At 43.3% G+C, this 26,999-nt stretch overlaps 1 protein-coding gene across 2 annotated transcripts in view; it reads left to right on the top strand.

Annotated features, from left to right (window-relative positions):
- Positions 1–26,999, top strand: part of ATM (ATM serine/threonine kinase) — a 169,026-nt gene that overhangs the window by 46,243 nt on the left and 95,784 nt on the right. For both annotated transcript variants that reach the window (XM_061628652.1, XM_061628653.1), the window contains 10 exons: positions 17–92; positions 186–316; positions 877–997; positions 5,366–5,542; positions 12,736–12,896; positions 13,258–13,504; positions 19,140–19,258; positions 20,530–20,656; positions 22,310–22,509; positions 22,921–23,095. In XM_061628652.1, coding sequence (XP_061484636.1) covers positions 17–92; positions 186–316; positions 877–997; positions 5,366–5,542; positions 12,736–12,896; positions 13,258–13,504; positions 19,140–19,258; positions 20,530–20,656; positions 22,310–22,509; positions 22,921–23,095 — 1,534 coding nt within the window. The remainder of the gene's footprint in view (positions 1–16; positions 93–185; positions 317–876; positions 998–5,365; positions 5,543–12,735; positions 12,897–13,257; positions 13,505–19,139; positions 19,259–20,529; positions 20,657–22,309; positions 22,510–22,920; positions 23,096–26,999) is intronic.

Below are 26,999 nucleotides of genomic sequence, written 5' to 3'. Positions count from 1 at the left end.
ATACTGTTTGTTCCAGGCACTTAGCAAATGAAGGAAAATGTACAGCTCCAGTAAGAATTGCCTTAGTGAATTGTATGAAAGCCTTACTTCAGGTAAGTCAAGAGCCAGAAACATTTAACAAAAAGTTTGTTGGCTTTCCCAAGTTCCATAAAAATGTAGCATTGACAATTTATCTTTTCCTCCAGGCTGATCCTCATTCAAAGTGGGCCGTGCTTAATGTTAAACATGAAACTCTACCTGTGAGTGATGCTTTCCCCCACTTCCTTGCAGATAGCAGTTTTCAAGTTTGTATGATTGCAGCTAAATCAATAACCAGGTACGCCAGTTGATAATGACTGCTTCTAAAGATTCAAGGGTTAGACATTCAAAATTACTTTTTCTTTACCACCTTACAAAATGACATACAACTAGAAGTAAACAGTCCAGGCACCCATTCAGAAAGCATTATGAACACTTAGGGAAGTTCTATAAGACTCTTGAGTAGGACTTGATATCCTACTCTAATTTTGTTGCTGAGCAGGAGAAATAGATATTACTAGTAAAATACTGAGTTCAGAAGTTTACAGAGAACTTTTAAAGAACATGATGGAATAGACAGATATTGAAACAGCTAGACTATTTTGCAAAAATCCATGTGCATATCCTTTGGGAAGGAATTCCAAGTACTATACATTTGAGCCAGTACAGTGTTCATAGTGCTATCTGTGTCTTCTTGGACATAGGTGAGTGCTGCTTAGTCACAAAGATATCTAGGGGGGAAACCCAAGAACCACAGAGAGGCCCTCAGAATTACATACAATACAAATGTCTTCGTTTTGTAAAACAGAGGACGTGTGAATTATTATAAATTTATTTTTCTCCCTGTTTTACCATAAGTTTATTTCAAGATGTGAAAATGAGAGATTCTCCTGGCTTACTGAAAGCTCTTCCATTGAAGCTCCAGCAAAGGGCTTTTGAGAACCTGTACATCAAAGTTCAAGAAGGAACAAAGAAACTGGTAATACACTTTGTTACTAAGCACACAGGGACATTTCTACTGTAACAGTTTCTCTTACTTTTGGAGGCTGTTGCTGAGTTAGACCAAGAGACCCAATCCTTGTTAGCCTTTCCCCCCCCCAAACCCACTGAAATTCAGATTGCAATTTATGGCTAGAGTTGTAGCTAGAGTTTAATTGGATTTGCCACTTTTAAAGTCTTTGCTCTTAATTTGTCTCCCAACTATTTAATATATTCTCACAAAATGCAGGGTTTTGCATTCACTTGCCAAATGAACAGACTAATAGCAACTTAAATGAAGTTGTTTGGGGGAACATTGGTGGTTAGTTGTGCTGTTATTGGGATACAGCTATTGGGATAGAGCTGTTAAGAGTGATGCTAAAGTTTTTAATTTATATAATTTGTATGATAAATTTTCAATTTGTTGTGCTGAATCCCTCTTATATTCTATTTTCTTAGATTAAATTTTCCTTTTTCAGCAGATAAAGTATTGTCTGAGTTGCCTTTCTCTCTACAATCTTAATAAAACGTCATTCTTTACCGACTAGGTGAGATGTGTATTGGAGGTACTGTTTTACAGTGGTTTTGATCCTACCTGTAGGGTCGTTTTCAGAGAATGGCATTGGGTGATTGTTTTTCAGCCCTGTGGCAGCTGTGCTGTGGGGTGCTGCAGGGAACCATCTTGTCCCTGATACTGTTTTACATCTATATGAAGCCCTTGGGAGCAGTCATCAAGAGATTTGGGGCGAGGTGTCAGCAGTACACTGATGATACCCAACTCTATTTCTCTCTTAACATCTGAATCAGGAGAGGCTGTGCAAGCCTGGGCTCGCTGGTGGGCTGAATGAGGCCAGTAAACTGAGTATGAATCTTAGCAAGATGGAGGCACTGTGGGTTTGTGGTTCCTGAGTTATTTATTTATTATTTATTTATTTTATTTTATTTATAGACCGCCCATAGCGAATAGCTCTCTGGGCGGTGAACAGCAGAGTTAAAATACAAAGTTACAATAAAACATACAAGGTCACAACAAGGTAGAGTAAAAAACATTGAATATAAAACATGAACGTTAAAATGCTTGGGAGTATAACCAGGTCTTAACCTGGCGCCTAAAAGAAAGTACCGTAGGCGCCAGGCGTATCTCCTCAGGTAAGCTGTTCCATAGTTCGGGGGCCACCACAGAAAAGGCCCTGGATCTAATAACAATCCTCCGGGCATCCTGATGGGTTGGTACCCGGAGGAGGGCCTTAGATACTGAACGAAGTGAACGGGTAGGTTCATAGCGGGAGAGGCGTTCCATCAGATATTGCGGTCCCACACCGTGTAAGGCTTTATAGGTCAAAACCAGCACCTTGAATCTGGCTCGGAAACAAATAGGTAGCCAGTGCAAGCGGGCCAGGACAGGTGTTATATGCGCGGACCAATGGGTCCCCGTCAACAACCTGGCTGCCGCGTTTTGCACTAGCTGAAGTTTCCGAACGGTCTCCAAGGGCAGCCCTACGTAGTTCAGATAATTGGTCAGTTGCCTGCTTTGGATGGGGTTGTGCTCCCTCTGAAAGAGCAGGTTCTTAGTCTGGGGGTGCTACTGGATCCATCTTTGTCGCTAGAAGCCCAGGTGACCTCCATGGCTAGGAGTGCCTTTCACCAGCTTTGGCTGATAAGACAGCTGCAGCAGTTTCTGGACCGGGATAGCCTGACCACTGTTGTCCATGCACTGGTAATCTTCAAGCTGGATTACTGTAATGCGCTCTATGTGGGGCTGCCCTTGAGGTTGGTCCAGAAGCTGCAGCTTGTGCAAAATGCAGCAGCGCAACTGCTCATTGGGGCAGGGTATTGCCAACGTGTCACCCCACTGCTGAAAGAATTGCACTGGCTGCTCATTAGCTACTGGGCTAAATTCAGTGTTCTAGTTTTGATGTACAAGGCCCTATACAGACTAAGACCAGGATGCCTGAAAGATTGTCTTACCCCTTATATACCCAGTCAATCACTATGGTCTGTAGGTGAAGGCCTCATGCAGATACCATCTTATCAGGAGGTCCATTCCACACAACATAGGAAGTGGACCTTTAGTGTTGTGGCACCTACCCTTTGGAATTTCCTTCCCCATAAATATTAAACAGGCGCCATCTCTGTTATCTTTTCGGCGCCTACTGAAGATCTTCCTCTTTCATCAAACCTTTAAAGTAGAGACCTTATCCCAGTCTGTATCTGTGCTGGAATTGCTTTTTAAGATGTTTTTAAAGCTTTTTTTATATAAAATAAGATGTTTTGTTTTAATATATTTTAATGTCTGTGTTTATGATGTTTCAAAGTGTTTTTAGTATTTTTGTTTGCCACCCTTGGTTCCGACTGGGATGAAGAGCGGGATATAAATTTAATAATAATAATAATAATAATAATAATAATAATAATAATAATAATAATAATAATAATTATTATTATTATTATTATTATTATTATTATTATTATTATTATTATTATTATTTAAGCTTTTCTGAAGTAAGGGTGTTAAACATAGGCTTCCCCCTGAAAAATGGCGCTGGTATCTCATTTAATTGGTATGTGTGAGTTAAGTGTAAGGGAAAATGGATCTTGGTGCAGCTTTTAAACTTTGCCTTTACAGTAGGGCCCCACTCATATGGCAGGTTAGGTTCCAGACCCCCGCCAGAAACTGAAACCCCTGGAAAGCGGATCAGCTGTAGCACGGGAGTCTGGAACCTAACCCGCTGATCGCACCAGAGGAGGAGGAGAAGATCAGATCTTCCCCTCCTCCGGCGTGATCAGCTGGAGTGCGGGTAGCTCCAGCCCCCCCTCCAGCTGATCGCCCCCGCTGGCGCCATATTAGCGGAACTCCGAAAAGCGGGATGCCAAGAAGCGGGGCCCTACTGTATTCTCTGTTCTTGGAACAATTTGAAGTAATGCTCAGGTTTGGCAGGGGAAAACGTTTGCTCTGTGTCATTGTTAACTTTTAAAAGTCTAGAGTTTCAGAAAAAGTATTACTCAGAGTAGTACTGGAAAGTGACCATTCATTGCAACTTGAGCTAAGTAGAAGCACCTCTGGAAATCTTATTATAAGGTTTCAGTTGTGACGCAGAACTATTGTACCTTCATGGCTAGCCAAGTCAAGCTGTTTATATTCCTCAGAAGATATTAACAACAATTGAGTTATGCCAGATAGTAACCATTTGAGTTCCCATTTGTATAATCTATGAACTGGGATGAAATCACCACTCCGTATATATTTTTTATATATTTGTGTGTGTTTTTGAAATGAAAAGTTGCTGCTTGCTTTTTTATCTACAAAATTCGTGGCCGTGTCCTTTTTCTCCTCCCTCTTTGCATAGTGCAGCAAAGCTGTAGAATCAATTTCACAATGTTTTTAAAACCTTTTAAAGCAGCGTTTAAATTTCTGTTGCTTACTTTACATTTAGCAAATTTGCTCTTAATCCAGAAGAATATAAAAGGCCATGTAATATATCCCTTTCAGCACTATAATCCTTTGAAAATATTCCTGAAGCTTATGGCATTGTTCTTCAAAGCTCCAGTCCTATCTAAACTTATTTGAACCAGATCGGTGCATGATAAGACCACACTTATCCATGATTTGATTGTGGATGAAGGTGCTGATTTGGTGTGCATTACTGAGACCTGGGTGGGTGAGCTGGGAGCTTTGCCCACCTGGATACTCGGTACAACATCAGCACAGGCTGCAGGGAAGGCCTCCTGCAAATACCATCTTATCAGGATGTCCATTCCACATAACATAGGAAACAGACCTTTAGTGTGGCGGCACCTACCCTGTGGAATCTCCTCCCCTTACATATTAGACAGGCACCATCTCTGTTATCTTTTTGGCACCCATTGAAGACCTTCCTCTTTCAACAAGCCTTTTATTTTGAGACCTTATCCCAGTCTGCATCTGTGTTGGAATTGCTTTTTAATATTTTTTTAAACCTTTTTTTAAAACAATATGTTTTTAACCTTTTTTTTTAAAGGTATCTTGAAAGCTTTTAAAAATGTTTTTAAAGATGTTTTGTTTTAATGTATTTTAAAGTCTGTTTTTATGATGTTTTAAAGTGTTTTTAGTGCTTTTGTTTGCCGCGCTGGGCTCCTGCTGGGAGGAAGGGCAGGATATAAATCAAATAATAAATAAATAAACTTACCTGGGATTAAGCTCTATTGGCTTCAGTGAAGCTTAGTTCTGAGTAGACATGTATCAGAATGTGTGCTAAACTTCCAGTATAAAACTTTTAAATGATTTGGCAAAGTAGACCTTTTTGTTATAGACCTCTTATAATGCTATTTCAAAATACTATTATAGATCTATAGAAGTTTATTTTCATGCGGTCTTTTTTTCTTAATAAAGGCTGTTGGAACTGGGAACCAAGAGAATCTTCCTGATGAAGAGTATAATAGAAAATTAGTTCTCCTCATGTTAATAACTGTGGTTTTACGCTGCAGTCCTGTGTGTGAAAAACAAGCATTGTTTGCAATTTTCCAGTGTGTAAAAGAGAATGGATTAGAGCCTCACCTTGTAAGGAAGGTATGTACATTGGAAGGTATATAATTAAAGGAAGTAAATTAAAGTGCAGTGCTTAAAAAAAAAAAAGGACAGAATTTACACATTATGCAAAAATGTATGGCTTACATTAAGGTTTTAACCCATTAAAATTTCCCTGGCTTTTTAGTTTGTATAAAATTGTTAGAATGAGTAGGTTTGAGGAGAGAGTCAGTACTTTCTTTTTTCCCCAGGTACCATACCATCAGGTGGGTAATAGCGCTGCCTAGTGTCTAAAAGTAGGAATGCACAAGAGTCCTGACTTCAGCTGCTCCTTCTGGCTTGACCTCATTCCATTCCTGCCTTTGTCCTAGGGGGATCCTTCAGGCTTAGCTCCCTGTCACTGAGTCTGTTCTTTGTAGTTGCTCCTCTCATGTCTTTCTTCTGTTTAGCATGGTCTTTTCTAGTCTTCTCTATCTTACTTTTTTTTTTATTTAAAGGAACCTTTTTTCTCTGGTACAGGGTTCTCTTTGTGTTCACTTTTCTGGGGTTGCTCCTTGACCGGCTGTGACCTGTTACGGGGGCCAAGGTTTTGGAGGACTGTGTCCAGGACAGGCTTGATTCCACTACCTTTCCGTCCCATTCCTCCCCCCCCCCTTTCTCAGAGCTTGCCCCTGCGGCTCCAATCGTAGCTGGCCTTGCCCTTCCCTTTCTGTTGGAGTTCGCGGCTGAGACTTCAGCTGTCCTCTCTCTGTCTGCCTTCCTCTTGCGGTGGCAGCTCCCGCCTGCTTTGGAGCTTGCAGTTGCGGTTCCATCTCCTGCCTGCCGCCCTTTTGCAGCTCCATACGAGCTTGTGGCGGTTTTCCAATCTCCGGCTGCTTGCCTGCCCCCTGCCTTCCAGAGCTCATGTCCTCTCCCTCATAGTTGCTATAGAGTCGTCATTTTGTGATTCCTGCCATTTTTCCTGTCTTCTCCCTCATAGGCGCTATAGAGCCATTTTTTGTTGCTGTTTTCCTGCTCTTTTCCTCCACCCGCCATTTTGGCTGTCATTTTCCTGCCTTTGTTCTTCTCCTCAGTCACCAGTGTCTATCTGTCTCTGGCCTCCTCCTATTTACTCCCCTCCTTTGACAAGGGACAAGCACAGAAAAGGAGGCAATAGAGTGGAAAGGAAAGAAGTAATATGGAATTTAAAGGGCCAAGCATGGTAATGGAGGCAACAGAGAAGAAGGGGAAGAAGTAACAAGAAGGGAAGAAGTAATAAGGAGTTCATGTATTACAAAAATAAAATAAGGAAAGAAAGAAGAAAAAGGAAGGAGTTGGCTGCTTTGAGGTCATACCGCTTCCCTCTACTACGGGCATGTTCTACTGGCATCCCTCAGTCCACTGCACTGTCTACCTGTGCATGTGTTGATTGCTTTTCCACCGCACCCTGCAGTCTGTGCGTGTGTGACTTGATTGGACTACTTCATTGGACTATTTATGTCTTGTCTGGTACCACTCCCTTCTACCTTGTGCTTGTTTACCATGGCTGAGCTCCCTTCCACCTCACCTAGAAAATCAATTACAGAACCACAACTCACCAGTGATGTGCAGCCTCTAGTCCCTTTGCAGCTGCCAACAACTTGGGCCGTGCCTAAAGCCAAGGCATCTAAGCATAGGCTTTCCAAGCACACCCCCTCCAAATGTACCAAGAAGTCACTTCTTTCTACAGACGGCTGACAGACAAGTTCAATATATCAGTCTTTCACATGCCACTTCCGCTGATGACCAACAGAGACTGGAAGCCACTTTCCTTTCACCTGCTGAGTCTTTGGAGGAAGAATTTGAAGGCTTCCCAGAACAGCCTCCAGTGGTGCCCCCTCGCCAGGCAGTTCTCCTTTCACAACTCCTCACCCCCACACCTGAGCAGCCTGGACCATCTGCAGCTCCACCACAGCCTCAGTTGCCCTTGGATCCTCTGGCATATATGGCCCCCCTGCGACATCTGCTTTTGAACCTGACATTTCTCTTCCAATTCACAGAGGCGCTGCTTGGTTCTATCTCCCCTGAGATTCAAAGGCCTGCCCCTACACATTGTATACAACCCTCACCCTTGTCTGAGGTTTGTTCAGAACAACAATGGGCCTTGTCTCCTAACCCCTTTGACTTCTCCAGAGACAAGGTCCGATATGCCCTTGGGCTGAGGCTGATCCACTCGATCCCTTCATCACTCCAGAGGGGGAGGAAGCAGAGTCGGATGGAGAGGAGGAGAGCTCGCATCGTCTGTTTTACTCTTCGGACTATCTTGCCTTATTCCGCAAATCCTTAAGTACTCTGGGACTTGATGGGCCAGTAGCTGAACCTTCATCAGCTCCAGTCAAGGGGGCGAAAGTACTGAAAGCTCTGCGGTTTTCAGTTCATTCCTTCCCAATGCCCAACCCTCTCAATAAAATGGCAAAGGAGGAATTGGATCCTCCTCCTCAGGCACGTCTTATGACAGCGTTCACTAACAAATTTTATTCACTAGACCCTGACTTCATGAACTTTTTGAAAGTTCCTTCAGTGGATGAGCCTATCTCCACTCTTGTTTCCAGATCTCTTCTTTTGCAATTCAAAGACCCATCTGAGCGGAGCTGAACTTCGCTCTTCGAAGAACCCATGAAGCTTCGGCTTATGCAGTTTGAGCTTCTTGCATGGCCTCCCTCTTCACCAGAGCCTCCATGATTTGGGTTGATGAATTACTCGACAACCCGGAGCCTGACCAGTCTAGATTTTACAGGACCCTGGTCAAGCTACATGACACCACAGTATTTGTGGCAGATGCATCGCTTGACGCAACGCAGTTGCTGCTAGGACTATGTCCACAGGGGTGGCCACTTGCCTCACCCTTTGGCTACGCCACTGGGATGCTGACAACACCACTTGTATCAACCTTGCCACAGCCCCTTATTCTGGTTCTCTCTTGTTTGGGGATGAGGCGCTCAAGGCGGTGCTCATTGACCCCAAGATAAGAGGAAGCCCATGTTAGCCATTACTAAATGAGGCGATCGCAGAGCTGCCTGCAGATTGTCATCTTACCCATACCAGCAGTCCTTTCAGGCTTAGCTGCCCACAGGTAGGGGCCACAATTTTCAGTCTTCAAGAGGCTACTGGAATAGATAGTGATTCTTCTGCCACAACCAGAATCAGTTCTCCAGATGCCAGAGGCATACTCCACCTGTTGGCCGTGGAGGGTGTCAGCAGCACTGATATTGACGCCATCCCAATAGGTGGCAGACTTCTACATTTTGCCAGAGCCTGGAGAAATGTAACAATGGATGCATGGGTACGAGATACTGTGACTCAAGGTTACTTGATAGAGTTCTGGGAGTTTCCTCCACAAAGGTTCCTACTGTCCTCCCTCTCCTCCTCTCCCCAAAGGCGGGCAGTGATGACAGAGGCCATAAGCCACTTGCTGTCTATAGGCACAATAGAGCTGGTGGATCCTGCTGAATTTTACTCAGGTGTCTACTCCATTCTCTTCGCAGTGCCCAAAAAAGATCACTCATGGAGGGCAATCCTGTGTCTTAAATTTCTCAACACCTTTGTCAGGCATCAACTTTTCAGGATGGAGTCCCTGGCATTGATTGTGGAGGCACTTCAGGAAGGGGATTTTTTTGCTTCTATCGATCTGAAGGAAGTCACCTGCATGTTCCCATCCTGCGCAACCATCTAAAATTCCTGAGGTTCGCCTACAACCAGGTTCAATTCCAGTATCAGGCCCTTCCGTTTGGTCTCTCGTCAGCTCCGAATGTGTTCACAAAGTTGATGGTTGCTCTGGTGGCATACCGCTGGTTCCAGGGGATCCACATCTACCCCTACCTGGATGACCTCCTGATGAGGGCACACTCCATGTCTCAGGCATCCATCCAGGTATGTCTCACCCTCGCCTTGAGGGACCACTTCTTCCTTGTAAATTTAGAGAAGGGCCGCCTGATTCCAACAGTGTCTTCAGCACCTGGGTGCCATTGTGGACGCATCTTGTGCAACAGTGTTCCTATCCCCAGAGAGAATAGCTGCCACTATTCACACCGCTCGCTATCTGATGACCACAAAGTTGGAGAATGTGATGATTCTAGCCAAGGCCCTGGGACTCCTCATTTCTTTCATTCACATTGTCCCTTGGGCTTGCCACCATACCTGACCACTCCAGTGGGCTTTGCTACTTTTTCAGCTGGATATCACCAATTCCAGACACAGGAGGGTACATCTCTCACCTTGTCTGAGGGTGTCATTTCATTGGTGGACGGTGGCCAGATATCTGCAGAAGAACTCCCTTCAGAGAACCCGAGAGGATTCCGATTACAACTGATGCCAGTCTTTTGGGGTGAGGTGCCCATTGCAGTTCCCTCTTCGTTCAAGGCCAGTGGGCGGCTTCCAAGCAGTGCCTCAGCATAAATTTGCTGGAGTTGCGAGCAATGCATCTGGCCCTCCTCCATTTTCATCCAAGGCTCCATCTGATTGATGTTTTCATTCGTACTGACAATGTCAGCGTGAAGGCGTATTTGAATTGTTGGGGGCACATGGTTGAGGGCCTCCCAGGTGGAATCGACTCTCATCTTCAGCTGGGTTAAACATCACCTACACTCCTTGAGAGTGGACCATCTCAGTGGCAACCTCAATATAGCAGCAGATTGGCTCAGCAGACGTTCTTCCTTGGGAGTGGAAACTGCATCCCAGGGTATTCCATCAACTGCACTGTCAATTTGGCCCCTTCACCACGATCTCTTCGCCTCCTGTCAGAATGCCCAACTTCCAAGGTTCTTCACCTGATATCATCAACAGGGCACCAAAGCAATCAACGCATTGTCAACTCCTTGGCCAAGAGTAATACTATATGCCTTCCCTCCAGTTCTGCTACTGGGATGCATGATCAGGAAGATTAGTCAGGAACATGCTCAAATTGTTCTCCTGGCCCCTTACTGGCCATACAGGCCATGTTTGTCAGATCTGCTGGTGCTGTCAACCCAGGAACCATGGCATCTGCCATCGTTGCCAGACCTGCTATCTCAGGGTCCAGTTCACCATCCGGACCCCGGCTGGCTGAGTCTGACAGCCTGGGTGTTGAGCAGTCTTACTTGAGGCATTCAGGGTTCTCTAAAGACATTGTGGCTATCATTCTGGCCTCTAGAAGACCTTCCACAGTGTGCATATATCAAGCCACGTGGTCAGCCTTTGCTGCATGATGTTTTAAACAGCAAATCCGTCCCTCCAGGGCTACGGTTAACCACCTACTTGATTTTCTCCATGCGGGTCTCTTGATGGGACTGAAGCCTAATACTCTACGCAGGCAGGCCTCAGCCATCTCATCTCTTGGGACACACCCCTTGGTCAAGTGTTTCCTGAGAGGAGCTTCTCTCCTGTAACCACCTGTAGTTCATCGATTCCCCACTTGTAGACTTCCAAAAGTCCTTCAGGCTTTGCAGCGTCCTCCTTTTGAGCCTCTCAAGGCTGCATCATTACATTTGCTCTCGTACAAAGTCGTGTTTCGCATGGCAGTTACTTCAGCCCAGAGGGTATCGGATCTGTCAGCCTTGTCTGTTGCCCTCCATCTCTGCATTTTCCACAAGGACTCTGTGATGTTGCGTTCAGATCCTACTTTTTGACCTAAGGTTTCTTCTGTCTTTCACTGTAGTGAGGATGTCATCTTGTCTTCCTTTTGCCCTCAGCCGGCTCATCCCCTGGAGAAAGCCTGGCACTCCCTGGACATACGTCAAGCCCTGAAGGTCTGCCTGGCCAGGACCTGGGACATTTGTCTTTCTGAGTCTCTTTTCATCTCGTTTCATCTGAGCACATTGGGGAAGGTCACCAGCTCAATGCTCTCTTGGTGGCTGAGGGCTTGCGTTACCATGGCCCATGAATCTCTTCAGATACCAGTGCCTCAGAACGTCACAGCCCATCCTACGAGGTTGGCGGCCACTACGGCTGCCTTTGCAACCAATGCACCCTTTGCAGATATTTGTAAGGTGGCTGTGTGGTTCACACCAAATTCCTTTATTAGACACTATAAGATAGATCGTTATGCTTTGGCAGACACCTCATTTGGTAGGCAAACTCTACAACAGGTATTATCTTCATCTTAGGCAGCCTGGGCCCACCCTACTGGGACTGCTTTGGTACATCCTACCTTACGGTATGCTACCTGGGGAAAATGGACTATTGGTCTCACCTGAAAGGTGGTTTTCCCAGGTAGCATACCATCAGGGCCTTCCCTGTTTGAGGGGGTCTTCCTATCTTTTTCTGGTGTTAATTTTGTCCATTGTTTAATAACTCTTCCACTTGTTTCAAATAAATACAGTTTATTTTAAATTATATTACATTTACTGCTAAGGCTGTTCTTGCTGGAATTAGAGTTGTTTACTGTTTCTGCATATTTCCTGTAAGGAGTCAAGCTGTGTATTATGTTCGCCGCTCCTTTTATTATTGTCTGCCTCTTTATATTAATGTCCCTGGCTGAGAGTGTTCTGTCTGAGGAGAGATGTCCGGATCTGCTGTATAGTTTGTCTGGAATGGAATGGGGTCAAGCTGGAAGGAGCAGCCGAAGTCTTGACTCTCATGCATTCCTGCCTTTGGACACTAGGTGGCACTACTACCCACCTGGTGGTATGATATCTGGGGAAAACACCTTTCAGATGAGACCAACGGTCCGTTCTCCATAATGTTAGTTCCTGATTTGAGGTGTAGTTCTTGCAAACCACAATCACTGGTTCAGATGTAACATTAAACCAGGACTCATTATTTGTTTCCTCCAACATGAATGGGGAGGAGTGAAACAGATCAGAAAGATGTAATCAAGGTAAGCCATACTTAATGGCTTACCAGAACATATGAATTTACCCACTAGCTCTGTCCATATATGATGGTAAATCATAGCTTACCAAGCCATGATGGCTGCCTTAGCTTATATCTAAACCAGGGGTAGTGATTTGTCTTGCTGCAAGCAAATCACAATTGGGATACCGAGAAGAAGCCTTGGCTTCACAACTTTGGCTTTGGAAACCGACAACAATCCCCTGCTTTGGATGTAAAGCTAAGCCAGTCATTATGGTTTCTTGCTCCTGTTCATGCTAGGAGAGGAATGAAGTAGGAGCCAGTTGCTTATTCATGGTAACCTGCTAATTATGGTTTAGTAGGATGTGTGAGCACAGCCATTGTGGTGCTATGAGATACTACAATTTCACTACTCATTTGAAATTGACCTTTTTACCCCTCAAATGCAGGTATTGCAAAGAATCCCTGGCACTTTTGGATATAGGAGTGTAGAAGATTTCATGAATACACACTTAGATTATCTTGTTCTAGAATGGCTGAATTGCAGCTACAGCCTCTCTGTTTTTCCATATATGTTACTGAATTACCATACGTTGGACGAGTTCTACAGGTATGCTTCTAAATTAAGTTTGTGTGAATTTTATTCTATCTAAGCTGACAACACTTTAAATATTTTTTAGTGATGTACTGGGTACCACATTTCAACATTTTATTGGCTAAAGAAACATAGTTTGAGATGGCTGTGAAAGTGTATTATGTTTAGTGTTAATAAAAACAGTATTTTGGAGTGCACTCCAAACATTTAAGCTAAGCTCATTTAATTGGTTAATACTAACAGAGGAGCTTTTCAAGAATAATTTGTCATAAGAATGCAGTCATTGGATTCTTTTTCTAGCCAGCACTATATATCAAAAGTGTAATATTTTTGCCACAACCATTTTGTCATAATTAAAGGAAATCCTTAATTTTAGGTCTTGTTACAAAGTTTTGATTCCACAACTGGTTGTCAGAGATCAGTTTGACGAGGTGAAATCCATTGCTAACAAGATTAATAAAGAGGAGCGGCCACTTCTAGCACATTGTTTCCCCAAAATTCTTGTCAACATTCTCCCTTATTTTGCCGACCAAAACCATGAAGATGGTGACATTGCCCAAAAGAGAGAGACAGCGCACAAAGTCTATGACAGGCTGAAAGATGAAAACTGCTTAGGAAAACAGGTATCTTTTTAAAAACTTGTTTCTGTTCATGTAACTTGCATATCGTATTAAATGAAATGAATTCAAATGTGAGTATTAAAAAAAATGTTACAAGCAATTGATTCTTTAAGTGGGGCATGGATAGTTTATTTCCAAATCAGAAAAGAAACTGAAACTACTATGCCTATTAGGTATACAAGTTTAGAAATCATTTCAGTGATGTTAACTGATTTAAAACAGAGATGAAGTCTGTGTGAATTTCTCAAGGATTGGTACCTTCATATCCGTCATAGTGGTTCGCTATGTTTGCTTTTAATAGTGAGCACTGTCAGTACTGTGCTCTGCCTTGGGTGCTACCTCATCCATGACCTCCCCCAAAGTCCTGGTAGCATTAATTGCAGATCTTAGGCTTCAGGAGGTCCGAATCAATCCCTGTGTTGAATGCCTCATTGGGTCTTGGACTTGGGCTAAGAGGTTTGTGGAGTCAATCACAGCCCCACACCAAGTCTGTAGGTATGTGATCAGCTAGTTCCCGAGTTTGCTAATTCCTAATGACTTTGACACTGTGCAAGCCAGAATGTTTATCTGAAAAGAGGATGCACAACTGAGGAATAGCATTAACAAGGTTGTAAAAGTTATAACATCACTCATTCTGTTCTGTTGCCTCTTGAGTATGTTTCACTAGGACATTGGTAGCTCTTTTTCCTTCAGTTGGCCCTCTGACTATACCAATGACTGCTTACTGTTGGGAAAGACTGTGGGTTCCTTATATCTCCAGGGATCTAGTCTTAATTTTTCTTGATGGCTTAAAGGACCAGTTGGTTATATCTGGGAATATTGCCATGCAATCCTCCACTGATTATAATTATCATAGATGTGAGCTTCACTTCCTGGGGAACCTGGTGTAAAAGATTAGTGGTTTGTCGCTCATGGTTTAATATCAGGAGTTAACTCAGTATTGCCATTATCCAAAAGGAATACATGTGGCATACATATTGCCCAAAGTAGCTAGATGCCCTAGCCTTGGGGATGTATGATGCAAGTTCAGAGACTTTTAGGACTCCTAACTTCCCAAGAGGTTTTATTTTAGGAACCTTTCATATAGCTTAAACTGGACCTACTCCCACTCTTTGCAAGTGCTATATGTTCTCCTATTTGGCATAGGAGGCATACACTGTGACTGGGGTTTCTGTGTCCTCCCACTGCACAGAAGGCAAGAAGCCATATGGTATAGGATTCCTCCCCTTGCCCCCAGCTCTTTTGTATTCACTTGAAGAACAGAAGATGCATTCCCCTTCTCCTCTTTTGCTGCTTAATGGCTCAGGGCTGCCTTATTCTTCCCCTCCTCCCACTGCCTCCATTGATGATGGCTCCTTCAGGGAAACCAGCAAACCTGCAAAGATATAAAAGTATATGTGAGTGACAGGAAATCAAGCAGCAGTGTGCTGTCCAGCTGCAAGGGGAGCTCTGTGTCTGTGAGCCAGCTTGCGTGCAACCCCTTTAAAATGAGAGAAAGCAAAAAATATGGTGCCATGTTTATGGAAACCAAAAGTGATTTGCTGCTTAGCCACCAGATGGAACAGGAGAACAATTATTACCTCCCAGAGTCTCTCTTATTTCCAGACGAGATGGTAGATAAAAAAGCTGAATCTGTTTACTCTCAGGAGGGTTCACCAACTCAGATTCACAGGGGTCCCTTTCCAAACAAACCCCTACTGTTTCTGATGTCTCCTCTTCCATTTTTCAAAAGGATTCATTCATTCAAGGATTCATGTAAGGATCCTCTCATTATGGTATCACTAAGGAACTCCAGCACAAGAATCTAAATACTTTCACAAATGCAGTGGGCATTCTTCCTCAGAATCATCACACTGCCTGCACAAAAACAAAGGGGAAAGGGCCCAGGGACTAGACCCTATCTGGGAAACATTACACAGCACAGAAACATTTTTCTGAAGTGTCTCAGTAAGAGTCTCTTGATCTGTGTTCATTCCTAAGAAGAAAAAGCCTAAGAAAATCTAAGTTGTCCCCCTGATTCTGGGACAGGGCAGAGATTGTGTAGTTTCAGATCTGCCTACTGATCATAATGCACACTTTCAAGATCCAACTCTCCCCACCTAATTTTTCATAGGAGAAGGTGGGATTTTCATCACATTGTGATGTCTAAGACCATGTACTCCTCTAAGCATGTGTTGTACTAGTCAAGGTCTCATTCTAGGAACATATCAAGGTACATTAGTCTTCCCAGAAACCAGACTATTTCAGAGACCAATGGTCCATTTCCCAGTGCCTTTTAAGGATAAAGTTAAACCAGAGTGGTCTACACCATTAGCTAGCAAGAAATCTTAATAGCTTCGCCCAGACGTTTTACGTCTTAGAACAGCAGGCACCAGCCTTAAAATCCCTGTGGTAGATGTGCTCCTTTCAAGGGGCATTGGGAGTATCAGGAGAAAAACACCTAGTTTGCTGCTAAAAGGGCTCATGAGGCAATAGTTCTGCTCAGAGAGTAGCCTCCCTCTCTTCTCTTTTGCCAGAACCCTCCCTATTGTGGCTTAAGGATCTCATCCAGGATCCCTACCTTGATTGTAATAGGTTTAACAAATTAACCAGGTATCTTCGTTTATATGGAAGGTCAATCGCAGCTAACATGGTAGCTAGGTGTTCCCTTCAGCTTAAGCACTGGAGTGTGGATGTTGCATTTAAGGGCAACCTCTCCCTGCTGTAAGAGCTTTCACCTTTTGGAGAGGAGGGATTTAAAGATATGCTTGTTGAAATTAGGGATAAATGTAAAGCCATGCCATCCACACCTAAAAGAGATGAAAGACACCAACTTAGGCACCTTCCTTTCATCCCCAAAGAACCCCATTTCATAACAGACTTCAGAACTGGCAAACCAGCATGGAACAGGTACAGATTTCCCAACAGAAATCCAAAGTACTCCACTGCTAAGCCCAGGGCAGGTAGACAATAACTGAGGTCACCCAGGCCCCAATGAGAAGACAACACTACATGCCTGGGAAGTTTTGACAACAGAATGCTGGACTACAAACTGTAAGAAATGGAGAAAGTATAGAACTCTTGTAAGTGCTTTGAGACACGTTTGGCCTCCCGTGCCAATCACAAGATCAGGAGGGTCTACTCCAGATACCATATAGAGGAAGTGGAAGCAATAGTTGTCTTAATGTCAGCCGGGCCATAAGGCCTACTGAATACATTGCCTCCAGCTATGCAAGATGCTATGCAAGATCCATGTAGAACAGGCCTCAGTCATCCTAATGGTAGTATATTGGTCATGCTATTCATGTTTTTTTAAATCCTCCACCTTGCATTGGCACTCCCTTGGTTCCTGCTGATCATGCTCGGCCTGCTCTCACAAGGCCCAATCTAGCACCTAATCCTAGCATGGCCCCACTTAGCCACCTGGAAACTGATTGGCTGTCTTTTATGAAGACAAGACAAGTGCATAAGTTATGAAAATATGAAGGCAAGAAAAGTTCCTCCCATGCGAAAGAGGAGAACAGAACATTGGTTACTCACTGTGAAGGGTTCTTGTTTGGCATGTGGAGACATCCACTACCACACGCTGTTATAGGTGGCTGATCACATTCACGCATTCTCCAGGCTAAAGTCAAACACAAATAATATACACTTGAGCAAGGTCACTTCTTCCATTTCCCTTTCTGTTCCTTTATCTTTCCATACAAAGTTTTTTGCTACAAGTTAGTCCATGAAACAGAACTGAGGAGAAACCTGCATGGGGAAAGGATAAGAGGGGGATCCTAAGTCATGTGGTTTCTTTCCTTCTGGGCAATTGGAGAATACTCAACCCACAGTGGATGCCTCCACACACCAAACAAGAAGGAACCCTCTTGGTGAGTAACCGATGTTCCAATCTCCCCAGGAGTAGAAGAAAGTCTACTAACAGGATCTATCAGCACTATCAGAGTGCCTAGCATCATTTCCCCCCAGTTGTGCCAGCTTTAATCTCTCTACCTCTTCAGTCTTCACAATTTTAGAGTTTAAGAACATAAGAACATAAGAAGAGCCTGCTGGATCAGGCCAGTGGCCCATCTAGTCCAGCATCCTGTTCTCACAGTGCCCAACCAGGTGCCTGGGGGAAGCCCACAAGCAGGACCCGAGTGCAAGAACACTCTCCCCTCCTGAGGCTTCTGGCAACTGGTTTTCAGAAGCATGCTGCCTCTGACTAGGGTGGCAGAGCACAGCCATCACGGCTAGTAGCCATTGATAGCCCTGTCCTCCATGAATTTGTCTAATCTTCTTTTAAAGCCGTCCAAGCTGGTGGCCATTACTGCATCTTGTGGGAGCAAATTCCATAGTTTAACTATGCGCTGAGTAAAGAAGTACTTCCTTTTGTCTGTCCTGATTCTTCCAACCTTCAGCTTCTTTGAATGTCCACGAGTTCTAGTATTATGAGAGAGGGAGAAAAACTTTTCTCTATCCACTTTCTCAATGCCATGCATAATTTTATACACTTCTATCATGTCTCCTCTGACCCGCCTTTTCTCTAAACTAAAAAGCCCCAAATGCTGCAACCTTTCCTCGTAAGGGAGTCGCTCCATCCCCTTGATCATTCTGGTTGCCCTCTTCTGAACCTTTTCCAACTCTAGAATATCCTTTTTGAGATGAGGCGACCAGAACTGTACACAGTATTCCAAATGCGGCCGCACCATAGATTTATACAACGGCATGATGATATCGGCTGTTTTATTTTCAATACCTTTCCTAATGATCGCTAGCATGGAATTTGCCTTTTTCACAGCTGCCGCACACTGGGTTGACATTTTCATCGTGCTGTCCACTACAACCCCAAGGTCTCTCTCCTGGTCGGTCACCGCCAGTTCAGACCCCATGAGCGTATATGTGAAATTAAGATTTTTTGCTCCAATATGCTTCTCCAGGATGGCCTAGAGACAAGTGGTGGCTCTAGGCTCCATCCTATCAGCAGCCAAAGGCATTCTCCTTGATGCCTGTTCTCATGTAAAGTGTTTTATGTGAGTGGCTACCCTGTTTGAGCTACCTGTTTGTTATATGTGAGTTTCAACATAGTCCTCCAAGCCTTGACCAAAGAACACTTTAACCTCAGAAAGTTTCTTTATTTTTATGCATTTATCAAATTGGCCTGCAAGATCTCGGAGGTAGTTGCTTTGTCTACACAGTCATTGTTTTTTAAAAAATCTATGAGGATTGGTTTGGTTTTCATCTCAAACAGTGGCCCATGATCCACCCCCCCTTTTGACCTTTTCTGATGGGATAATTTTATTAAATGTATTGGGTAAGGACCTCTTTTCCCAGTTTAAGGATACTTAGTTTGCTGGGGTAAGTTATTGCTCTTCGGAAGAAATGAGAGATACCTCCTATTCATGCCTTAGGCAAACTATTTCTTTAAAGAATCTTTCATGTACTGTAAATGCTTGAGATGCCTCACAGGGAACAATTCATAAATGAAATAGTAATAATGGTGATCACCCAGAGTGTGGTGATCAGGTAGAAGAAGAAATTCTAGGTAACCAAATTCTCCAGTTTGAGTTGATACTTTTGAATATAACATCAGCATGGAGACTGATAGGTCATGTAACCAACCTTTTATTGTGTTTCTTACTTACAGTAAAACTCAACCTGTGTGTTGTTTTTACAGCTGATCGACAATTTATTTCATGGTAATTTACCAGAGATTGTGGTGGAGATGCTGATGACCTTACATGAGCCAGCCCATATCAAGGCAGGAGAAGATGTTGATTTAACAAGATTTGCGGGGTACAGCTTACCTTCCTTTGTTAATGAGTTATGTGTTGTAACACATATTGATTACTTAGCATTTTAAACAACTGCTTAAGAAATGGGAATGACATGGAGAGGTTTTATGCTGTGAGAAACTGTTTACTATATGTAAAGTCTAAGACTATTTGGGAAGTTGACATGTTAACAGAAGTAACTTAAGAACAGGCAAAATCGTTTAATTGGAGGGAACCTACACATAACAGGTCATAAAATTCACCTGTTGTAGTTTGTGGGAATGCCCACCACTGAGGAGGGGTGGTGGCCCAAGCAAGAGGAGGCCAGAAGTTCCTGGTTGCAAAGACAACTTGGAGGAAGACCAGGATGTGGGTTCAGGGCCACACATAGTGCTCCTGCAGGTGAAGCCAAGCATCCAAGTTGTCTCATCGAGGAGCAACTAGCTGAGTTTTATAGCAGCAATAGGTAGTCATTAACTGGAGGCCACACCCACTGAGTGCTGTCCCCTGGCTAATTAAAGGGCTGGTGCCTTCTACTGCAGCTCTCACATTTCTAGCTGTAGGGATCTCTCCTCAGGGTTTGATCCTGCAAGGAGTTTTTGGGTCAGCTATGAGAGTCTAAGCACAAATGTATCTCCTTGGGGAACAGAGTAGACTCCTGTGTTTACAGACCCGCACAGGATGAACCAGGGAGTGGATCCATTTCCTCTTCAGAGTTGCAGTTGCCAGAGTCCTTGTGGGGGGCCATGACATGACCTTTATCATTTTTAATATTTGTATGTACAGAAGGAAATTCTGCTAGTGCTCTTGTGTCAACTGTGCATCATTGTTGTAGTTTTTTTCCAAAATAAACCTTCTCTATTGGGTATTAGGATACCTCTTAGTGGGATTATGTTCTTCCAACTGCTTGGAGGGAGGAAATGTTGATGCTGCAAAGGAAGTTGCTGAGTCTCCCTTCCTTAGAGTGTCAGTTCATTTCCTGCTTTCGCTTGAAGCAGACCTTGCCTTCTAGCTGGGATCCAGCTTTGTGACTTTTGAAGCATGTTCACCAATTAACCAATTGTATATACTAAATGCATCATGGGATTGCACAATATTTAGTGGTCTACCCATAATTAATGTAAAGTATATGTATATATATGTAAAAGTCTTGCATATATAGGTCTGTTTCCTCCTAGATGGTAAGAGAGTAAAGCTCATAGTCCAATCTGATTGTATTTGGTGTCACATAAGATTTATGTCTGAGGATTTATCAGGGTTTTGAAAGGCATGCAATCTTTTCAATTCTTTCAGAGATCCGGATCCCACTCCTAATCCTCCGCATTTTCCATCATATGTCATCAAAGCAACATTGGATTACATCAGCAGTTGCCATAAAACTAAGTCAAAAGGTCTTGTAGCAATTCTTTCCAAGAACCCTGTAAGTAATAGACTTTCAGTTTTGTGACTGAGGTGTTATCACACTATTCCCCAATAGATGCCGTTATATTTAGTTTATTGAATGCTGTTTTATAAACTCTATGTGTGTTAATATTGTATTTATATCTTTGAGCATTTTAGATGAAAAGTGATTAATTATCTATTTATGTAACCTTTATAAATCTGCTAACGTTGAATTGGATTTACACATTTTTACTCTGCTGTTGGAAAGAGGTTCTTCTGCAAAAAAGTTCCTTATGTCTGTGGAGTAAAACAGGTTGGATCCAATCCAGTAGGACAGATGTTCTCTCGAGGTGTAGCTAAATTACATCTCCCATCATCTCTGGCCATAGACCATCCTTGCTGGGGCTGTTGGGAATTTTAGTTGAGCGATATTGGGAGGGCCAAAGGTTACACATCTGTACATTAGAATTATGTAGTTTATAAAGGCCAGAAAAGAGAAAATTTGCATATAAACTGCAGACTTGTGAAACAATGTTTATGTAGTAGTAAGAAATGACAAACATAATTTGGCTTCCAGAACTTCTGCACCCAAAGACTTGAGTGAAGTTATAAAGCTGAGTGCTGAGCAGCTGGAAAACGAAAGCAGACAAACAGCTCTAAAACATGGTTTGCCTGTTTTGTATTTGGAAGCTCAGCTTACATTTTGGGTTTTAAACTGTTGTTAGTACACATCATAGTTTGGTGTGATATCCAGATTGAGCCAATACGAATATCTTTACTTAGTGGTAAAAGTAATATCTCCAGGATTATTAGATTGGCCTTCTTGCTTCTATTGAAATAACTCTTTTGAGGGTGGAGATGCTGCATATGCTTACAAAACAGAGAATGTTACCTAATTTTATTAGTCACTTTTATGTAGTAGTGCTTTATTCTAACATTGATGAACATAGCCTGGTAACATTTAGTGTTCAGGATTAGAACAAAGAAATGCTAAAATGAGGGTTGAAACCATTTGGAGAGTTACTGGTCAATAATACCTTTTATAGGATTGTTGGCTGTAGTTTGCTATTTTGTCTGTGTAATAAAAAATCATAGATAAGTAATGCTGAGAGATGGCATTATGTTATATGTAATGATATACATGCAGGAGCTGCTGAAAACTGCAGCTGCCTGTCTTTTTCCCGCTTCTCTTTCTGTAATGTCTACTACAGTTTACACATTTCCTAATGACAGGGCATTGTCTCCCTCAAGTATTAGCCAGTAATCTGGAGTGATACAGAAATCCACAACATCATGATGTCAGGACATGAATAAGATTTATTTATTTATTTGTTTATTATTTGATTTATATCCCACCCTTCTTCCCAGCAGGAGCTCAGGGCGGCAGACAAAAGCACTAAAAACACTTTAAAACATCATAAAAACAGACATTAAAATACATTAAAACAAAACATCTTTAAAATCGTTTTTTAAAAAGCTTTCAAGACATCTTTTTTTAAAAAAGGTTAAAAACATATTGTTTAAAAAAAAAGTTTAAAAAAAGATGTACCAAATGTTACAGGTGGGTGGGAAGGGAAGAATTAGACACCTGGCTGTCATTTATGATGGTAACTGTATGTACATCATCACATCTAATTCCAGTCTAATCCAGAGATTACTATTTAATGTTTTGTTCTATCTTTTTTTATAGGAGTCATTCCAAAAAATCTTACTTGCCATATGTAAGCAAGCATCTGAAACAAGTAATATTTACAAAAGACATAGAATTCTTATGATATATCATTTTTTTGTTAGTTTATTACTGAAAGAAATAAAGGATGGCTTAGGAGGAGCATGGGCTTTTGTACTTCGGGATGTGATTTATACTATGATTCATCACATCAGCAACAGGTATGAGTGTTATGTGCTGTTATCTATACACGGGTCCAGTTCAATACTATTTCAATTATTTGGATTGGGTGTAGCATTTACAGAGTTGCCTTATACAGGTTCAGTCCATCTAGTCTATGGCTATCTATTGTGATTAGCATTCCAAGATCTCAAAATCAGGTCCTACTCTTCAAAAATCCTATAAATGGAGATGCTAGGGATTGAACCTTGTGCACTACCAATGAGTGATGAACTTTGTTGGTGGTTTAAGATGCTAAGCCTTTGAAGGCCTATGTTCCCTTGCTTGTATTTGTTTCGGGGCATAGGGGACTTTCTCCTGCTGTTTTAAAAAAAATTATGTCCAGATATACTCTGTAATTAAAGTGTGTGTTCTGGCTCTTTGAAGCCATTTAATTTTTCCATGTATTTTAGGTACACACTTCTCAAAGGGGTATCACTCCGGAGCTTCTTGCTGTGTTGTGACCTTCTGAATCGTATTTGCCGCACAGCAGTCAAATATTGTGGAGATGCCCTAGGGAGTCACCTCCATGTTATTGTGGGTACGCTAATACCTGCATTTGGAGAACAACCTGAAATCCAAGAAGAAGTAAGTTTTAAGAGGCACTTGCTACTCATTTTAATTTAGTTTAATTTAGGTTAGTTTAGAAAATGTGTACTTTACCTGAGAGTCTAAGTCCAAAATGGAGAAGCTAACCTCACCCATACCTAAGATAATCCAATATGAGTTTTTCAGTTCCCTGCAATGTAAAAATCAGTATCAATAGTGAATAAGTTTTATGTGTTGGAGCAAAGTTTGATGGATCAGTTGAGAGTACCTCTCATAGATGGTCCTGTTTCTGGTCTCATGAATCCTTCTCTGAATCCCAAAGATTCAGATGCTCAGCTCAAGGACGTCCTAGACCAAAAAATGGATGCCTGTCCATTATCATTGAGGGATGCAGCCTGTTTTTCTGTTTTTGCACGGGCAACTTTGCTATGGCTAGAAGATCTATTGGATGACTCTCTCCAGCACTCCACTTGCTTCCGCCAGTCTGTCCTTAAAGTATCTAGGATGGTGGCTTTCATGGCAGATGTGGGTATGGATGTGGCAAGAGCCTTGACAGCAGGAGTCTTCATTAGGAGGTCTCTTTGGCTACACTCATGGGAAGCAGATACCACTGCGTGCAACAATCTGGCCTCAGAGCCCTACGTGCGGGGCAAGTTCTTCAAAGATGTAGCATTGGACAAAATTTTAGTGGAGTCTAATGACAAGTGTAACCTTCTAAGAGGAAGGAAGATAAACAGCCCTTTCAGAGATTTTTTCACCCCTACTCATCTAATCAATCCTTCTGGGGCTCCAGACCTGTGGATATGGGCTGGGATTTTCAGTCCTCCCATCCCTTCTGGAATAGACCACATGCCTTTGGTAGAGGACAACAACACTTCGCCAACAAGTTCAGCTCAGCCACCCAGGCAAGGGGCAAGAAGCACCAATTTTGATGCTGCCCCCCCTCCAGTTGGGGGGCGACTGCAGGACTTTATGGATGCATAGACTTGCATTTCCTCAGACTGCTGGGTATTGCAGAAACTAGCTAGGCCTCTGCTTGGTTTTTCTGTCAGCCCTTCCACAGAAGTTTATTCCTTCCCTTCTTTCTTCTAACCCAAGCAACAGGGCTGGGGTACAGGATACCATCCAACACCTCCTCCACATATCAGCATCAGAGCCCGTTTCCTCAGAGGAGGGGTTCTTGGGAGTGTACTCAATCTTCTTTACAGTCCTCAAGAAAGAGGGATTGTTCCAGGCTGTTCTGGATTTGAAACATTTGAACCACTTCATCCAGTATTACAGGTTCAGGATGAAGATTCTCCTATCCATCAAAGAGGCCCTGAGAAAAAGGGACTTCCTCTTCCATCGACTTCAAGGAAACTTAACTGCACATCCTGATCTTTCATCCTTACAGGCATTACCTATGATTTGCAGTTGGCAATCGTCATTATCAGTACAGGGTCATGCCCTTGGGCCTGTTTTGGGCCCCCAGGGTGTTCACAAAAATTATGGTCACCCTGGTGGCTCAACTCAGGTTACAGGGGATCCATATTGACCCCTGTCTAGATGACCCTACCATTTTAGTCACCTTTGCTCACAGATGATCTATATGCCACACTGGCCTGCCGAAAGGATTTCAGTTTCCTCATCAATCAGGAAAAAAGTCACCTACTTCCTTCTTGAAGACTCCAGTACCTAGGAGTTGTCTTGGACATTGCTGAGAGGCATGTTGCCTTATCCCCGGAACAGATCGTCAACATTCAGAAGGCAATTTGCTTCATCATGTCTTCCCCCACAGTGAACCTCATATCTCTACCAACAGTCCTAGGCCTAATGCTCTCTGCTTTTCAAATAATGCCATGGGCAAGGCATCATTCTTGTGCCTTGCAGTGGGCACTGCTCCCCTTCCAACACATCATTGCAGCGAGACATCACCTACGAGTGGCTATCTCCGGTTCCATCTACCATTCCCTGCACTGATAGTTGCAGGAGGGAAACCTGCACAAAGGGGTGGCATTATGGGATCCGTCTCTAGTGATCCTTACGACAGATGCCAGTCTTTTGGGCTGGGGAGCAGTGTGTCAGGGACAGATGGTACAGAGAAGGTGGTCCCCAGAAGAAACACTACTTCCCATCAGTCTTCTGGAACTTTGAGCAATACACTTAGCACTGCAACACTTACTACCCATCATTCATTATCATGCAGTCCTGGTCAGAACAGACAACAGACAGACTGCAAAAGTTCATGTGAACAAACAAGGGGGCACACAATTGATGGCCCTTCGAGGAAATCCTCCATACTCATGGAGTGGGTAGAACTTCATCTGGAACCCCTAGGATCAGAATATCTGAAGGGGGAGAATGACATCCAGGCTCAGCTGTCAGAAGCTCCAGCAAGGGGAATGGAAGTTGCATCCAGAAGTGATCAGGGCCATCACTTCTCACTTCGGGAAGGTCTGTGTGGACCTATTCTCATCCCACCAGAACCATCAGGTGAAGAGGTTCTTCTCAAGATATGTGCATCCAGCAGAAGAGGCAGTGGATGCCCTCACCACCAAGTGGCCACAGGGACTACTATACACATTTCCCCCAATTCCACTTCTCTCCAGGGTTTTGTGCAAGATCTGAGATGAGAAGGCAAAGGTCCTGCTGGTGGCTCCCCACTGGGCAAGCAGACCATGGTTTTCAGAGATCCTGAACCCAGCAGCAGGTCCACTGTGGAAGTTGCCTCACAGGACAAAACTTTTCACACGGGACGGCTGCTTCATCAAGACCCAGTGTGGTTGGATCTTCAGGTCTGGTTATTGATAGGAAAAGATTGCTGAGTGCAGGTCTCTCTCCTTCGGTTGTTTCTACAAGGCTGGTTTCACAACGACTTTTGATGCGCTGCATATATGAATGCACTAAGAGTATTCTTGGTGTAGTGTGCTCGTGAGCATATCAGCCCATCGAAAGCAGGCATTAAGGCTGTTCTCCAAAAAGTTATTGACTTGGGACTTTGGCCAAATATCTTAAAGTGTCAATCCTCAGCCTTGTCATTGATTCTCTCCAAGACTACGAAAACGCCCTTGGGATTGCACCCATTCATGAAACATTTTCTCAAAGGAGGCATGTTATCTGCCCTTCCGACTCAACACAGGTTTCCCACATGGGGTTTACACAAGGTGCTAACGGCGTTGCAACGACCTCCATTCAAGCCACTTCAGTCAGTCTCCCTCAGAATCCTATCATTCAAGGCTCTGTTCCTCCTCGCAATCACTTCAGCCTGGAGGATATCAGAACTCAGTGCCCCCTCGGTGGACAAATCATTATGTACCTTCCATAAAGACAAAGTGGTACTTAACACAATTCCCTCCTTTCGACCTAAAGCTTCCTTTACTTTACATTGTCAGCAGGAACTCATTCTCCCATCTTTCTGTTCTTCTCCTATCCATCATTCAGAAAAGGCCTGGCATTCTTTGGATATGCAAAGAGCATTAAAGGTCTATATTACCAGGACTAAACCTTTTCGCTATTTGGATGCCATGTTTGTGTCATTCCATCCATCAACCTTAGGGAAGAAGGTTTCTCCATCCATCTTATTGAGGTGGATCAAGGCCTACATAGCTTTGGCTTACTATTCCTTACATACCCCATCTCCATCCAAAATTTTGGCTCGCTCCACCAGGTCAGCAGGTATCACTGTGGCTTTTTCCGTCCATGCTTCCCTGGAAGGAGGTATGTAAGGTGGTGTCCTGCCCAGAGTGCGAATCACGAGACGGAGGCAAGACTGGAATTAATTCCTGTTTTATTAGAGTAACATCAAAGGCAATGCATTTCAGAGACTTAGCTATGTTAACTCACTACAGTCCCTAACTAAGCTACCTAGGCATACTCTGCAGTGTGTGAAGAAAGTTGACTCAGCAACTGAGTCAGGGGGGTGCCGCCTTAAGTAGGGAAGGTCTTTGCTCACGATCTCTGACTC

Source organism: Rhineura floridana, chromosome 5, assembly GCF_030035675.1.
Source record: "Rhineura floridana isolate rRhiFlo1 chromosome 5, rRhiFlo1.hap2, whole genome shotgun sequence".
Taxonomy (NCBI): domain Eukaryota; kingdom Metazoa; phylum Chordata; class Lepidosauria; order Squamata; family Rhineuridae; genus Rhineura; species Rhineura floridana.
The sequence above is the reverse complement of the archived record's forward strand: the minus strand, read 5'-3'. Positions and strand labels throughout refer to the sequence as shown.